The sequence below is a fragment of the Lycorma delicatula genome, chromosome 7 (assembly GCF_047948215.1).
Source record: "Lycorma delicatula isolate Av1 chromosome 7, ASM4794821v1, whole genome shotgun sequence".
Lineage (NCBI taxonomy): Eukaryota > Metazoa > Arthropoda > Insecta > Hemiptera > Fulgoridae > Lycorma > Lycorma delicatula.
Genome location: NC_134461.1, coordinates 80,852,588 through 80,871,444, shown reverse-complemented (window position 1 = coordinate 80,871,444; position 18,857 = coordinate 80,852,588). Strand labels below are relative to the sequence as shown.

Below are 18,857 nucleotides of genomic sequence, written 5' to 3'. Positions count from 1 at the left end.
AGAAATTCCGAATGGCTAGGGATGTGTGTGTGGGCATGTTGTCATGGTGCAGAACCCAGCTGTTGTTACCCCACAGATCTGAACGTTTGCGTCTAATGCTTTCACGTAACCGCTTCAAAACTTCACAATAGAACATCCCATTGACAGTTTGACCAAGAGGAACAAATTCCTTATGGATAATGTCTTTGATGTCAAAAAAAAACAATCATCATGGACTTCACGTTGCTGCGAACTTGGCGTGCTTTTTATGGCTGCGGTGAACTTGGCAACTTCCACTGCGACAACTGAGCTTAGTTTCAGGGTCATACCTGTACACCCATGTCTCATCACCGGTTATGATGTTGGAGATGAAGTTAGGGTCATCTCTTGCTGAATTTTTCAATTCACTACAGACAGACTTTGTTTCTGGTCCCTGGTCAACAGTCTTGGTACGAATTTTGCAGCAATGTGTCTCATGTTCAAATTGTCCAACAAGATGCGTTGCATGGACCCATGACATTTGTACGATTGCACAAATATCATGGATTGTTTGTCTATGATCTGCAACAATAGCCTCTCACACTTTTGCGATGTTTTCCGATGTTGCGCTTGTTGATGGTCTTCCTGAATGTTCATCGTAATCGACTGTTGTTCCTCCATCTTTGAATCGTTTGTACCACAAAAAAGTTTTACTTTTAATCATAGCATTATTACCAAATGCTTTCACAAACATGCGATGGGTTTTTTCTGCACCAGTTTTTTTAAGCGTGAAGTAAAATTTGATGCAGGTTCTTTGCTCTTTAAAATCTGCCATTTAGAACTTCGCCGAAGCAGTAAAACACAATGTTACGCAATCGCATGAAAGTTAACAATGCAGCCTCTCACCATCACAGCTGTTGTAATACTGATTCACAAAGAGTACTGTTAGCTACATCTAGCAGCAATAAGTCATACCAGCAATGATTCGCACACGAAATTCAAATTCCCCGAATTTTTCAAATTCCCAGAGTAACCTTTCCAGATAACTGAATTATCCTGCAGCCAGAAAGATGACAAATATGTTCTCAAGGCGACTCATGAGTATATATAAAATTGAAAAACTCAGTAAGCAAGTACTTATCAAAAATGATTTTATTATTATTTAACTACTATGCTAAAATATTTAAAAAAATTTAATTAAACAAAAACATTACCTTTCTAGCTTTATGTATATCAATAGTTTCAGGTGATGTAACATCCCATGGTAACTCAGCCATAAGCTCAACATAATTTCTTACTACACCATGTTCTGGACTGAATGGACCCAGACTTTTTAACCTTTTAAGCTCTTTAGTAGCAACCTTCTGAGCATAAGATGGTAATTTTGCCTTCCTGTTAACAAATATAAGTAAGGTTAATTGGTTAAGTATTCAAAAGTTATACAGATTTTACATGGTGCATACATTCAAAATATTGTTAAAAGTGCTCTGTTTAAAAACTAGAACAAAGTTATTTCTAAATTGTATGTCTTTGTGCAACTTGTTTGTTAAATAAAGAATTAACTTTTAAATTAATTTTTTTTGTTAATTAAAGAACTAACGAACAATACTGTCAATTGATAACTTTTTCTTAACATGTTGTTAAGAAAAACCTGCAGAAGGCAGTAGTTAATTTTAATTAAACTCTAAATATGAAAAATTGAGTAATTAGATAACAATAACAAATCACAATTAAAGATTGAAAAATACAGGTTAATAAAGAAATAAAAAATTGATATTACAACAAACAAAAGTTTAATCTGCAATTAGGGGCTATTAATATTTTTGATTAATTTAACAGTTTAGTTCTTTTCACTTCAATTAAATAAAATTGATTGAAAACAGAAATCAAGTTACATAAAAGGAATTTTAAAATCAATAACAAACATTACAGAACATAATCGACCATTACTGGAATAGATCAAATATATCAATAGATCAAATAGATCAAATCATTTTTGAAAATGTAAGACTGCACAAAAACAGATTTCTGAAAAAAATATTTATACAAGGAAATTTGGATACAAACTGGAATTTAAGTTTATATACTGATACAATGAGATGACACACTCTGTCTTAATGTTTTGTTGCCAAAACAATACACTTATAGGATATGGTGTATTTTCAATTCTCTCCAACGCACTTTGAATACTGACACCATGTATTATAGGTTGAGAGACACTTATCCCAAAACTAATTTTTAAGATTCATTTTAACTAAATGAAATGAATCCATTTGTCAAAAACATTGTAATCTGCTGTGTAAGAATATCATACCACTGTGACCCTACTCCTTTGCTTAGGTAACAAAGTGCTCATCCAATAAGTCGTATCTACCCTTGCACTCATAAAATCAAAGTACAAAAATTCCTGTCTGTATTTAAATCTCCTTTGTTTATTATAAAATTAGTAAACCTCACAATCAACATGGCCTTAACCATATTAGGGCATTAGTTCCCAAACATCAACTAGTTAACTAACATTGGACATGATTGATACTTAGATGTATGACCTTTCATTTAAATAATGTGCTGTTGATATCTTCTAATAGGTTGGCATCAAAATGGCTGTCAACTAAAAAGATTACACCAAACCATTTTTATCCAATAAAAAATAAATAAAATCACTGACAAAGAATAAACAAATAATAATATAAACACAAAAAAATTACCTCAACCTTTCTTGCAATTCTACAATATCATTCATATCATCATCATCATTATTACCACCAATAGCATATCGAATCCGTTTTGGAACTTTGATCATTGAAACTGAAGTTGGAATTTTAGGTCTTATAGTGGTAGGTAATTCAATTTTATTTTGAAACTTTTTCTGATCATCGCCCACTTCTAATCCTGAAATAAAGATTTTTTTTAAGAATTAAGCAAACAGAAGAAAAAAGATAAGTAATTAAAAATACAATTTCTGTAAAAACAAAATCTGATGTGGACACCACATGACTTCCTTGTACACCCATTAAATTCCCTTTACACATTTTTTTTAGAATGAAAAGTACATACAATTTTATTTCATTAAAACCTGATATTTTTTTTTATTGTTATTATTGAATTATTATTTATTGTAAAGACTTTTTTATAATCAGAGGTTAATAAGTATTAATAAATCAATATATTTAAGTTAATAAAAAAGATAAAAAGAGTGAAGTCAGATTTGAACCAATGTGCCTTCCCCCCTGGTAAGATCCAAATATTTCATTAACAAAAGTTTTATTTGACTATAACTCTGGAACCAATGAAAATAAGTACCACTTATAATACATCATTGAAAAGCTCTCAATGAGCACTTATTACTGCAGTTAAGAAAAAGTCTAAAATCCAATGTTTGGATTTGGCCACTTTTGGTTGTCGATTGCAATCTTTCGACTGTAATCTCTCAAGAGCTATAGTAACTCTTTTATACTGTTTCGTAATGAAATATTAGAGACTACTTTTATTGAATGTAGGCTATATTGAAAACTACAATGAACACTCTTCTAACGAAAGGAACAATGAATAAAATGATACTGGCATAAAAGTAAAATAGATCGTGTTTATCAGTTATTGAATGGGTTATAATTAGAATTACTACACAAAAATACATATACAAAACATCTTTCATAAAATAATGTCTATGATAAATAAAATAATTTTTAAAAAACAAAAAACTCAGCTTCTAACTGTAAACATCTACCTAGAATAATTTTGAAAAATGAACAAATAGTTAAACAAGAAAGAAAAACTTTCTTTTCTTACAGGCATTTTTCAGGATACATCCTGACCCCTGTAAGGGAAGTACCTGCCTTGTAATGATCCTGGTTGCCACACCACACCTCTATTCCTAGCCCTGGTGGGCTTTACCAGAGATCGTCTTTTAGACCCTCTAAACTTGATAATACGACACAATCATCAGTTTGTCCTCTGTCAGGTTGCCACTGATCCAAATGACTCAGCAGACATTTCCATCAGTGTATTTACACAACCTACTACTACCTTCATATGGCCTCTTCCAACCACAACCAGCTACCATAACTTACAACCGTCAACTATCAAATTAACCTGTTCATGGAAGCGTGATCCCTGCGCCTTCCTCTAACACCAAAGGTTTCACACAAAAACTTATACTTACATCACAAATATTACAAAACATTATATTACAAAAACTTACTTCTAACTCCAATTAGACTATGTACTCAGATCAAACGCTAAAAATACTATCATCATGCCAACAACAAAACAGTATTGATTGAAACAATGACAATTTTTTCCCATATAATTCAATTTACGCAAAGTCCTCTTGATTAACTTAATCAATCAACAGATTCACAAATTAAATAAGCCTCTAGTAAAAACATATATTCAGTGAGTGAAATTTAATATTACTTCAATATTTTATGTTGTATTCAGGTCCCTGTTAGTCCTAACAAAGTGGAGACCATAAAAGTCACAATTTCATATAGCCCACACAGGCACCCAACTGCAACATAAAATATAGAAGTAATATTAAATTTCACATCACTGACTAACTTATTGTACCCTGAGAAAATTCCTGTAAGAAAAAAAAAGTTGTTTAGCTATTTTTTGTTTGTTTTTCATAATTATTCTAGGTAGATGTGTACAATTAGTAGTTGGAATTTTTGTTTTAAATAATTATTCTATTTACCGCTTTTTGTTTTTTCCATTACTTTGCCATTCAATATAATAAACATCTAAATACAATACAGATATAAGTTTTGTTTTATATAAATATTGTGCTACTTACAAAAACTTTGAATATTAATGAATGATTATGAACAAGCATGTAATGCATGTATATGCTAGCTGCAATGCATTCCTGCTTCCTTTTGCCAAGAAAATTTTTCACTTATATCTCAAGAACAATGAATTTTTCGAAAAAAAATTACAAGAAGATGTTCTTTTTTATTATGTTATCAAATACCAACCTTAAAAATTTGAAAATAGTGTAATTTTTTAATTTTGTCCCTCTGTAGCACCCCCCCCCCCCCTTATAAAAAATACAATTTAAGATAGCCTATTTTATTTCCAGACCAAAGACCTGTTACTACTAGTTGGTTGAGATTGGTTGGATCTGTGAAGCCACGGAGAGAACAAAAAAACATGCACTAAACACATTACCACTCCTATATACATAGTCAAATAAAAAAAAAGTAAAAAACCCATGTAATCTGTACCAATTCACAAAGTGGTAATATCTATATACAACACTAATCATTCCTCACATATTAGTCACCTTATAATTAGTCATATAGTCATGTAATCAAACATAATGTCATGACTGAAACAGATTCAGCTGACAATAGTGCAAGATTATTGCTATCCCCTCCGATAAACAGGCTGCAAAAAAAGCCCAAGTTATGCAAAAAAAAACAATTTTAAATGCTTACAAAAGCAAATTACAGAATAGTCCAATGGCATTGATTTCAGATATTGTTAATAAAACTGCTAACGTAAGTGGAAGTTGTGTTGCCTCATTTTATGAGGCAACAATTTGTGAGTATAAATTTACTAATGAATTACGGACTCTTAAGAAAACTAAACCGCACAGATTAACTGAAGAAAAAAACAGATGATTCTGATAAAAACATGATTAATATGAAAGAACACAAATTTTCGAAACGAACTGCTTACAATAGCATCAGAAATACTACTTTTAAAATATATGATGTTAAAAATGTATACTTTAAAGCCATCGATAAAACAGGCCAGTGGGAATAGAAAAAACTAAATAAAACATGTAGCAGATTTGTTGAACAAAATTACTGAGAATTGGATAATACGAGGGTAAGTCAATTATCTGCAATTTAGTTACATTTTTGTTTATGTTGGTAGTACTGTCGTGTTGCATAGATGACACATGCATGGTTTAATTGCTGTTATGTCTTTGCAGGTTTTATGTTGCTAGGTTAGTTCCATTATCGCTGCCCTGCCGTTAGCCATGGCTGCTCCGCTTTCTGTTTACACCATAGAAAAGCAACGTTCAGTGATCTGTTTTTTGTGGTCGGAAGGAGTATCAGGGGCCGAAATTCATTGAAGACTTTCGGTACAATATGGGAACAGTGTGTTGCCACAACAGAGTGTCTACAAATGGATTGAAAAATTCAAAAATGGTTGCACAATTGTTACACATGATGAATGAGCCGGACGACCGTTTACCGCGACAAATGAGGAAAACATTGAGCGTGCACGTGACATGGTTTTCTTAGATAGACGAGTAACTATTGATGCAGTGACACATCGTCTGCAAATTAGTCACGGTTCTGCCTACGAAATCATCCACAACAGACTTTGGTTTCATAAAGTCTGTGCAAGATGGGTCCCAAAACAACTCACACAGTTGCATAAACAAATGCGCTTGGGCATCTTCCAAAAACATTTGGATCGCTATGGTAACAAACAAACATCTTCTTAGGCAGAATCATCACTTTTTGATTGCAGCACACATTTCAAATTTGAATATAAAAACAACGGGCAGTGCAGAAATGTTTCCCATTGTCACGGCTGGACGCTGACTGAGGTGCCGAGCACGAGCACACATTGGTGTGCTCGTGGATATGCGCGATTGGTGTGCGCCTGGCGGCATCAGGTGGAAACATTCCTTACTTTCTGAATAGCCCTCGTATTTCTTGAAAACTAGACAACTTCTATCATTCATGAGATGTGCACCAATATAAACTACAGGATAATAATTATGGTAAAGAAATAACCAACTAAGCTGTTAAATTGAGAAGATGAAATGTGACCATACCTTCAATTTGACGGAGAAGAAGAGGTAATGTTTTCTTGAATCGTTCAGTTAGATCTAGCGCATTTAATACATCAAGCTTTTCGGTATATGTAGCAGAGACAACAGATGTGCAAAGATCTGCTAATGCATGAGCTGGCATCATTTCAACCATTCGCTTTAACAAAATTTAATTAATTTATAAAACTACGAAGAAAATTCATAGAAAATAAACAATACTGTACAATTCTTCCCCACATTTACTTGCTCAGCTATAGTGCCAGTATGGTGCCAGTTACTTAAAAAGAAAGTAGACGGATGTTTTATGGTTAAATTGAAGTTTATTTGTTACATTTTTATATTTAATATTATTTTTTTAGAAATTCTTGAAGATTGTACTATAATTTTACAGTCTAATCATATTTTACTTTTTAAACATTGTTAATAACAACTGATTAAAATTAATCTTTAAGTTTACATAATTTAGATTAATAATTTAACATTTACTCTTTAACATTTTAATAACATGCAGAAAAATATATTCTAAAATAATTGGCTTCAAGAAGAATAAGAAGTAACTATGGATTTTACAAACTATTTACATAAGAAAGAATAACTCCATACAATATCATGATTGAGCAAATACAATCAGAAGCACTTACCTGACAAGATTCATTTGAATCATTTTTTACCTTTCCATTATCAGATGAAGATAACACAACAGACCATAACTAAATAATTTATATAATGGGTGCATCCACAATATCAAGAAACAAAAGAGCGAAATTTTTTTTTTAATAGATGCAGAAACTCAAAATCTGTTATGGCTTTCCAAAGCACAATGTAAGAAATAAATTACATCATTATATCACACAGTATGTCTGAAAAGTTCCCGAACTAAATTAAATAAAAATACAGATTTAAAGATAAACAAATTTACTCACATCAGCTCTTTACATAGAACCCGGTAGAGCCCGTCAAACACTCTGGAGAAATCACTTTGTGGGATCACCTTCAACTGTTTGGTGCAAGTCCTTTGAATGGCTAGAATGTTGTCGAAATAAGCGGCCTTTCATCTTCAACTTGAGTTTCAGGAACAAAAAATAGTCTGCTGCAGTCAAGTCAGGAGAATAGGGTGGGTGGGATAAGACATGATTTGATTTGCGGCATACATGTTAAAACTGTTCCATGTGTGCCGAGGCATTGTCGTGCAACAGAGTCCAACTGTCCGGATCCCAGTACTCAGGCCAAATTTGACGAATGCGACGCATGAAGCATTTCATTACTTCAAAATAAAATTTAGAATTTACAGTTTGACCAGTTGTGCACACACTTTCACAGCGTTTTCGTAATGAACAGCTGTTGACAGCCTCCCATTTCATTGTCATCCTATAACTCTCTACAGTCTTTAAACCACTTCCACCATGTGTATGTTGTAGTACAAGATGCAACTTCATCACTGAATGCTTGCTGTATCATAGAATAAGTTTCAACAAAAATTTTTGAAGTCGAAAACTAAATTTTATCATGCTTCTCAATTTCATGTCGCAAGCTTGCACAAGGTCATGTGAACACAACGTACATGACTGAATATAACTCAAGACTGGAGTGATGAAATGTGATGAAATCCTATACACACACTCGTCAGACATAATACTACATAGTTCCTTGGTTGTCCGAGAGATAGCACTACTTTTATCGACTACAGAAATTTAGCTCAGGAACTTTTCAGATGTACTTTGAATATTTAAAAAATGATTACTTTTCATACAAATGTGAATGATTCAAAACGAATTTTAGTATTTTTTTTTTAATTAAAAAATCAAAAAACTTACACATATGTTACTTTTTTTTAATTAAAAAAAAAAAGTAACATATGTGTACGTTGCTCATCTGTTTCAATTAGCTAATGCAAATTTTTACTTTCAAAAAAATTACTCAAATATTTTTATACACACTTTATCATTAAGTGTGTATAGAATAAAAGTGTACAGAATAAAATAACAGAATAAGATAATTAACAAAGATTTCAAAGTACATACTGTAACAGAACATGGATTGTATTTATTTTCTCTAAAACATCTGTTTTCAATCTTTTAAACTGATCAGAAAAGTTCATTATTCTATTATTCAAGAAAGACCACAGAAAAAATTTAGAGTATGCTGCAATATGGTCACCAAACAAATGAAATTAACTATCTCTCACCAAAAATTATTCAAGTAGATCCACCAATATTTTAATAACAAATGGACAGGCATTTATCTTGACTTGTCTAATTACTGTTTCAAATATTTATTTTAATCTTTTTTCATAAAATGTTAACTTTAGCTCTTTTACAGCCTTCTGTAACACAACAAACCTTATACCAAAATATAACAACAATTTAATCACTTCTTTATATTAAAAGAAGATTTTCTACTACCTTTCTTTTTTTTTGGATCTAATTCAGTTTTTTAATCATATATAAACTTAGTAATTAAAATACTTTACTGATATGAAATGAATCACTTATTTGAATAGAATTTCTTGTAAGACATAAAATTAAATAAAATCTTCCAAGTTAAATATTTCATCAAAAAGAAATATGTTTCACAATAATACAATAAAACCTCCTTTTCTATTTCCCATGTAATTATACAAAATATGAAACAGATATACATACAATGAACACATCTATAATTACATGTGAATCCAAAAATTACATACTCACTTTCCTTGCCATTCAATTCAAATTAAGGCATATTCCTGTTAATATAATAAAGAGATTCTATAGTGAAAATTATAAATATAACTGACGCACATATACTGCCATGCATAACCACACTTGCACATATATTTTTTTAAGGTCAATCCTTTCAAGACCCACATCCCTCTGTACTAATGTATATTGTATATACAATCCAACTTGATCCACTTAAGTACAGAAATTAAAAAGTAAACAAGATGACACTTACATTATTTTTTCATAATCTTTACAGCACTTTCGTAGCAACCCCCTCTTCAGTTGTAATTTTTGTTTTTTTAATTTTTATATCAAACTACATATTGAACTCAAAGGCATTTCAAATTTTTTTGATAATATGAAATTTCTTTATTAAACTAAAATTAATTAAAATTGAAAATTAAGAATTAAATAATTTTTTTTTACATCACAATTTAAAACTTTTTTAAAGTATATAAAAATTATATATTTGAAAAACTTTTTAATAACTGACTTTATAACATCAGTATATAAAGTCACAACCAATAAAACTACAAAACAAAGATATTCAAATCATCACACAAAATTAAAACATGATTAATAGAGCAGTTAATTACGCACAATATAATAAAAATAAAAATAAATTAAAGAGCTAGGTATTATAAAAGAAACTTCTACACATAATGGTTATAGTGACTAATTGATAATATATAAAAAATAAATTTCAAAAATTAACACTACTACATCTTTAATACCAATAAATGATACACAAAAAATTAAAAACATATATTTAAAATATTTATAAACGATAATATTATTGAAAATAATTTTAAGGTTTATGATAAAAGTAGATTTAAACCTCATACAAAACAAATAACCAAATAATAAAGCGTTTAAAAAACAGCAATCATACTGATTCATATAATTTATATAATCTATGTGGAATTTATAAAATAAATTGTAATGACTGTGACCACATTTACATAGGTAAAACTATCTATCTTGAGTATACTAAGCACAATAAAAATGGAAAATTGGGGTTGTCTCAATAGTGCTGACCATCTCATTAACAATAAACATTCTGTTTCTCATATTCAAACCAATTTGGAAATTATGAACTATAATATAAATCATAATAATAAAAGTTTAAATATTTTGTAGAAATATTATACATATGAATATAAGAGGAAATTGAACTTGATCAACTTGCCAACAAAATATGAAGATGATACACTTATAAGGGCTGCAATAGATGGCAGCACTTACTCAGATAAAAATAATGATAGTGCATAAATCCAGTTTAATTTAATTCCACACAATACTAACATTGGCTAGCCAAGACACATAGTATATTTTATCCTACTTATTTTAATTTTATCAATTCTGATGTCATATTTTATATATGTAGTTTTTAATTTTCATAATTTAATTTTTATATAATTATAAAAAATTTTTAAATTGTAATTTAAAAAAAAAAGTTATATTTTAATTCTTAATCTTCAATCTTAATTTAATTTTAATTTGATAAAGAAATTTCATGTATTATCAAAAAATGTTTATATACATTTTAAATGTCATTAAATGCCTGAGTTTAATATGTAGTTTGATATAAAAATATTAAAAAATTAAAATTATAACTGAAGATGTGGGTTGCCACGATAGTGTTATTGTAAAATTATGAAAAAATATATATATAAGTATCATCTTATTTACTTTTTAATTTCTGTATTTAGGTGGATCAAGTTGAATTTTATATACAATGTATATATATATGTATATATACACACACAACTAGTACAGTACTTAACTCCTGCACATGTACAATTATTCACTTACATCTTATACCATAAGTTTTTATTTTATAATAACATCTTACTCTATGAAAGGACATTTTACACATTAACTCCTCCAATACAAAATTACGGTTCAATATTTATACAGAATCTGTTTTGGGAGTTTCCTCAAACAACAGTAACTACCAGACAGGAGCAACCAAGTAGGCTCAAAAATGTAGTTAACAATGTTTGCCACCTTAAAACAAACTTCCCATAACATTTAGTTACTCTTCTCCCCACAGATTGCCGAAATCCAGAAACTCAAACTCTACTGTCAGACTAACCCAGATTAACAGAGTTAATCTGGACTAATCAGAATTAATATATAGATATCTGTAATGAGTGACCCACAGGTGTAATAGACATCTACTTGAAGGTAATCCTAAAATTTCTGTTAGCCATAACAGGGTTTTACAAAATATTAAACGTACTATTTTTAAATTACCCATTTCTAGTCTAACCAGCTACCAAACAAAGGGAATGGAAAAATACTGCCTATTAATAAATCAGTTTAAACAAAATCCAGTTGGGCTTTTTCTCTTAATTCAGTGAAGTCCAAAATTTCTGTACTGCTTAACACTGGTAGCACTACAGCATCATAAAATTTCCCCATTTTTGCAGTCACCATAACAAAAATCTAACCTTTACAAAAATGATTAATCTCAGGTACTGAAATCAACACCTATAATTCATTACATTTATTTGACATTATAAGAAAAAAATTGTAGAAGTAAAAAAAAAGTATATTTCATTATACAAAAAAAATTGTAAACTGCAAATTTGTAAAATTGTAAGCTGTGATCTAAAAATAATGTACAGCTTTGTGAAAATGACATATACTGATTTACAACCTAAAGTGGCAGTGAGACTGGACAGAAAGCCATTTAACACCTGAGTAGAAAGTGTAAGTTTGATTTCAATATCACATTTAATGAAATGATACAAAAAATAACTGGCATTCAAATAGTAAAACTACAAAACATACAAAATACTACTGTTAAAACAAACCCTTAGTTTAATAACCATAGGAGATGGATCCAGCATATTTAGAAGTTTCATGAAAGCACTTTTAAAATCTGTTACCAAACAATTCAATTCTTCAGCATCCTCCTCAACTGTAAAATAAAAGAATAAACTACTAATAGAAAATATCTTTAAAATTTGGTTAAAATAATAAATGTAAATATACATGTTTATATAAACATTTACATTTAAGTGAATAAATCTTATTTTAATATTTTAGCTTCCTGTAAAAAAGACAAACCAAAATAAACCTTTTTAAACACACTGACTACAGACAACTCACTGTTTGAACAATCTGCAAGTCATTCAAGTTATCAACAGATTGTTCTATGAAGAGGCTTACATAACTCATGATGTGTAATTTATTAGGGTAAAAATAACACTAATTTAACAACCAACAGCTTACTTTTAACAGAATCATTTTTTCCACATCACTTCAGTAAAATAGTTTAAACACCTGTGGGTTATAAGCATTCCAGAGTCTGACCCATTCATGTTCTTCTTTTGATTCAAGATATAGCCTTTAAAGGCATAAATGCCTTTAAGTTATTATCACAGTAATTATATTTTACCAACTCCAATGGTTTTAGAAACTTAGTTTTTACTGGGTCTTGTAATAGCTTTTTTTTAAGTTTAACCATCATGTTTTTCTTTACCTACATCTACCAGGATTACCAGTGTTATTTTTTTATTTCATATAACTTTTATAAAATTATTTTCCTTAAATACATATTAACTATTATTTTCTAAATAGTAGTACCACAGTAATTGAATATATCAAGAGCAGCATAATTATTTGTTACTTCAAATAGCTTTATTTCAGCAATAAATCTACTTATAGAAAAGTTTTGATTTTGTTTATATTATACTCATAGTACATACTTCAATTTAAAATTTTTTTTTATGCGTTTTATATTTCATTTTTTCTATTTTTTTTTTTTTTTAGTTTTAAAGCTTTTTTGGAAGTTATACTTTTTTAAACAAGAGTATTTTATATAATTATGGTTAAAAATTCTTTTTTTTAATATTTTACAACAATAAGATTGCAGTAAAGATACCTTTCATAACAAGAATGTTTTTTTCTATATTTATCATAAATATATTCATATATGTTAACTTAAGGTGAGTATTATGCAAAATGAGCTTCTACAGTCAGTATCTTGTTGAAACTGACAACTCACACCAAATTGCTAAAAACAATCACATCTATACATTATTACTGAATTATTAATTGAAAATAAAGCAAATTGTTATAATAGTGGGTAAAATCAATACAAAACATAAATCCCATCAAAATTCTGTCAACTTATGCAAGCAGTCTGCCAATCAAAATGATTAAGTTTATTTAATTTCTTTTTTACAAAGCTGTCTTATATATTTTTAAATAAGGAAACAAAAAAATACAAAATCATCCATAAACTGTTTGCAGAACATAAAGAATGGATGACTTAATAACTGAATTAAGAATGGACAGGTAAATAATTATCAAGAAATTATTCAATTTTTTCTTTGAAAATTTTATTTTAAAGTTCCTAATCAGAACTGCTATATTATTATTAATCTTAAATTAATTCTATAATCCTGTACCTTAAAAAAAAATTCAGAATAAAAGAAGCAATAACTAAAACAGTCTCATAACCCATCACACAAAAAAATACACATTAAAAATCTATGATTGAATGATACCTACATTTACCAAAAAAGAACCGCAATTCAGCAGAAAAAGTCACTTACCTGCAGTATCTTCACCCATTCTGAACTTATCAACAATAGCAACAACTCCAACCGGATATGGCTCTTCCATAATAATCTTTTCCAACTGAAATCGGCAAATTCCAGTCACAAGTAATGTAAATGCAGGACGAGGCCAGTTAGTTCCTGTAACTTGTATAACTACAGCTGCAGTTCCAATAATGGGCATTCCATCGCTAACCTATTCCAGCAAATCATTTTTTTCTAAAATTATTATTAATTAAAATATGAATGAATCATCAACAAATAGTATGCTTGTGATAAATAGCCAATGTATGATTTACACTAGTAAACTATACAAAATAATGGAACAAAAAGCCAAGAAATTTTTTTAAGACATTTATTAACACAAATATCATTCTGGAAAAGCATAACTTATGGATTGTTACAAGGCAGCATACCTATACCCATATATGTAAAAAATAAACAATCAGATTTTACTGGTGTTTTGATTGTAATTGTTGAAATAGCAACAATAATTCAAAATAATGTTCTGGGAAAAATATTTCTAAATAAGGAAGTGAAAAAGAAAAAAAATGCAAAAACTACCTCATAAAGTAAAGAAATTAAAGGATGCCTTAACACACGAATTAGAAATGGACATGTAAGTTACCAAGAAATTTTTCCACCTTTTCTTTCAAATCTTAAAATAATGCACGATCTACTTTCTTACATGGAATAATTATAAACAAAAAAAATATTTTACTTCCAAACTTAAATTCTAAGCTTGCATGACTTTATACATGATTTTATTGCCATTTTGTTTTAAGTCCCTCTACAAAGTTAGTTGGTTCCTGATAAACATGATCTCATATATATATATTTATATATATATGGCTGAATAACAAATCACAGTAGTTTTTAATATTACAAAAAGATCTGTTACATAACAACTGGTTTTAAACTTTGTTAATTTTATCAAGTACACTACTACTTAGACTACTAATACACTACTACTTAGACTGCTGTTCACAATATATTTCCAGGTAATTTATGTACAAAAGTTATTGAATTTTGGTTTTGTAACCCATATAAAGCCAAAATATTTAAAATCACCATTAATAAATAGTTTTCCACTCCCAATATAAAAGTTATTTATTGTAAATATGTTCTTATTCATCTCATGAAGATATGAATAAACAAAAATAGGGGTGTTATGTCTAGAAACAAAATATAAAGCAAATCCAGAATCCATTAATAAAATTTGAACACAGTCCTCTACACTGGGCTATCTTGTCTACGTAAGATGTCAAAAGCAAATCTATAACATAACACTGAGGAGGAATATTTTTTATGTAATTTAATATATTTTATTTTTTTATGTAAATTAATTTATCATGCCTCCCATGTCTCACCAGCTTACTTTACAATTGGAGAAATGGTTAGCAGAAAAAACATTTACAGCAATCTGATCATCCTACAAGTGAACAAAAAAATCAATAAACCGGCCAGTAAACAATCTATCATGTACTAAGGATACAACCGTAATCAATTGTTTAGTCTTCTGATTTAGAACTCACAAATAATAACCTCCAGCATGTTACAATAAGGCCAAACATAAACAATGAATATTATGCAGTACTAAGTTAAGCAGTATTAAAAAGTTAAAATAGTACATTATCCAGAAGCATGGTTTGAGGATCCACAGTTGAATTAAATCATTAATTACAACTCAAAGATATCCTGGTGCACTGATATTAGTAATAGTAATTATAAATCTTCAAGGTTATTAAATATGCAGTGTACATATATTAATGAAGACAATCTGAATGGAATGATAAAATACTAATGCTAAAACAGGAATAAAAATAAAAATTAAAAGTCTTGAGTCTCCTTAGTAAAATTCAAGATTACATGTTAACACCAAACAAGATTATTAATACATTATGTACAGACTAAAGATTTTATTTTAACCTCTCAAACTATCAAATAAAACAACTAAATGTGAATATAATGATAAAACTACCTAATCTTGCCTAAATCACATCTTGCTAATGAATTACTTCAGTTTTTGTATTTTATTACAAGAATTCTGGAAAGAAGTCTGAGAAAATAAGTGAGGAAGTACAGGCAGCATTCAACCCTGGGCATCTGACAGTCACTTGAGTTTGCTTCGTAGAATATACAAGAAAACAAATAATAGCGACCAACACATTTCACTGACATTTCTAAATTTTAATCTTGCATCAGGCTTCTTGCCATGAAGCCAACTCAAGAAAAGCATACATCTGGAAAGCACTGAGGGAAATGGTAGTAAAACAAAAATTAATTAATATGATACAAAATGTCTACGGAACTGTGAAACTGAATGGATAAAATTAAAAAATATCTGAAATAAGGAGTGTGCCTGAACCCTCCCTGATAATATATTTATGAATTCATTTAAGCTATGAAATAAGAAAACACAAGACTGGTATTGGAACTCAAAGCCAATTGTGAATATATTATATATGTGAATACTCTATTGTCAACATCATATATTGTGAATATCATATATCATATTGTGAATACTCATATGTCAATTATACTGGAAATAATCAGAAAATTTATACAGCAACTTCAGAAGCAAGTGTACTAAAAGAAAAAGGCATGAATGATAACATAAATAAAAGAGAAATGATAGGAAATGGAAGTTAATATGAGGAAAAAAGATAGTGAACTACATTACCAGCTAAGGAATATGATAATAACAAACTAAGAAGCTAGTGTAAAAACAAAGTTACAAATCAATCTATCTTCCATTGTTCTATTGTGCAGACTCGAATAATGTTTGATTATCAAGAAATTTCTTAACAACTAAATGAATGAATCTCTAACAGGAAGTACTTCTAGCAAGTACTGGGCCAAACTAGAAAAGACAGAATCAGAAACATCAATGCATAAGAAATACGGAAAAAGAGAACCGAGCTAGTATGACCACCTAGTCCAAATGAATCCCGAGGGGAAGATAAGGCAGATGTAAGACAAAGGAAATAGGGAAAGGTAAGATGAAAAAGGTACAATATACTATTAGCGAGTTGGCAAAAGAAATGGGATAGATATCCATAATTTGAAAAGACTGACTGAAGAGAAAAATGAATAAAGACAGTGGCTGGTCAAACACTGCAAAGCAGAATGGTAAGATAATGAAGGTTTTTAAATATGTGATATTGTCATTATAACTATTGTTGTTGTTAAATATTTACCTCTGTTTCAATATCCTTGTGATCTTCCTTTCTTGTGATAACACCAATAATAGTACTCGAGAGTGTGCTCTGGCTCAATAAACGACTTTTGACCATATTCATCCTAAAAAATAATTGTACCATCTAATAAATTTAAGAAATAGTTATACACTTAGTTCAGCAGTGCAGTGTGGATCATTTATATAATTCTCTCTGTAATTGAACGTAATTATAATTGAACTGTAATTATAAAGATTAAATTTCAGATCGACAAAATGTGCTATTTATTTTAACAATAGCAAAGAATAAACAGAAATCACAGAAGCTATATCAAACTACAGAAAATAAAATAAAAAACACATAAAATGGTTATAAAGGGAACAAATGGAAAGATTGAAAATTCATGTACAAATTACAATGTAAGAACATTTGTCCAACAGCCTTGTGCTTTCAAGGAAGCACATCAGCTGCAAATAATTACATTAATGTCGTGAATATATAGTTATAAAAAAAAAAAATATATATATATACATACATACACACACAAATAACTTATTTTATCTGTGCTTCCATCCCCAGATAGTTAATGAACATAATGAATGATAGTAAAAGGCTTGTAGTTTAATTAATGATAAAAAGACACATAAAATTTTATCAGAATGACATTACCCACTGCAGTAATTTAAGTTGTAGGAGTGATAAATAAAAAAATTATATTCGAAGATCCCAAATAAACAAGCAAAATAAATTATATTTATGTAGAGAACAATAGTGGTATATAAAAATGTAGGAATTATCCCACCATCCCAAAATTTAACTTTGTAAACCAAGTTTCTTTATACTCATCATATAACCAAAGTTTCTCACCAAATAATGTAAGATATGTAACAACTAAAAATAACAAAAATTATAAATTAAAGATAAATATACCATCACTAACCACACACTTGGAACCTACAAATAGCATTCAGAGCCAGTCACTTAAGGCATACAACAAAGGTTTCAGGCTTCAAAATAACTGCAATTAAAAAGTATACTAATTAAGAATTTATATTTTACACTACTTTAAGGTTTTCTACTCTCTAACATTCACTATCATTAGTGTACTTAAGTAATGAATAATAACATCTTAAATTTCATCATGGAGTAATACAAAATAATTGCATAAACAATTGTTTTATGGCAAAACTAACTCTTAATGTTGAATCTAATTAATAATATGAAAATTAGGTCAATTTTTTAAATAATGTATAATCTTATTAATACTAAGAATAAATGGGAGAAAAGATGCACTAACAAATATTTCCTGTAACAAAAACAAAAATTACACTTTATAGTGATGATAATTTTTAACTTTGCTAAAATTAATTCAATCTGAAATATGGCTCAGGTTAACCAATGATGACATACAATGAGAATACCCTGAAATATAATTATATCATGAAACATTAGAAAAATATATCATTAATAGTAATTACACATGCATGAAGAAAGAATGAATGCTAAAAAAATAATATGCAACAGTAAAAACAAGATCAAACAAAAACACAGCAGAATGAAACATTAACAAACAGAAGGAGTTACCCACAAAAATTAAAAGTTAAGAAACAATAATTATGAACAAGGGCGTTGTTATTAAATAATCAGC

General features: G+C 29.1%; 1 protein-coding gene across 1 annotated transcript in view; it reads right to left on the bottom strand.

The window, feature by feature from the left end:
- LOC142327323 (lon protease homolog 2, peroxisomal-like) overlaps window positions 1-18,857 on the bottom strand; it is a 56,974-nt gene that overhangs the window by 36,969 nt on the left and 1,148 nt on the right. The window contains exons 2-7 of the mRNA XM_075370252.1: window positions 17,231-17,333; window positions 14,028-14,226; window positions 12,279-12,385; window positions 6,758-6,911; window positions 2,667-2,850; window positions 1,173-1,350 (exon numbers count right to left, since the gene is read on the bottom strand). Coding sequence (XP_075226367.1) covers window positions 1,173-1,350; window positions 2,667-2,850; window positions 6,758-6,911; window positions 12,279-12,385; window positions 14,028-14,226; window positions 17,231-17,333 — 925 coding nt within the window. The remainder of the gene's footprint in view (window positions 1-1,172; window positions 1,351-2,666; window positions 2,851-6,757; window positions 6,912-12,278; window positions 12,386-14,027; window positions 14,227-17,230; window positions 17,334-18,857) is intronic.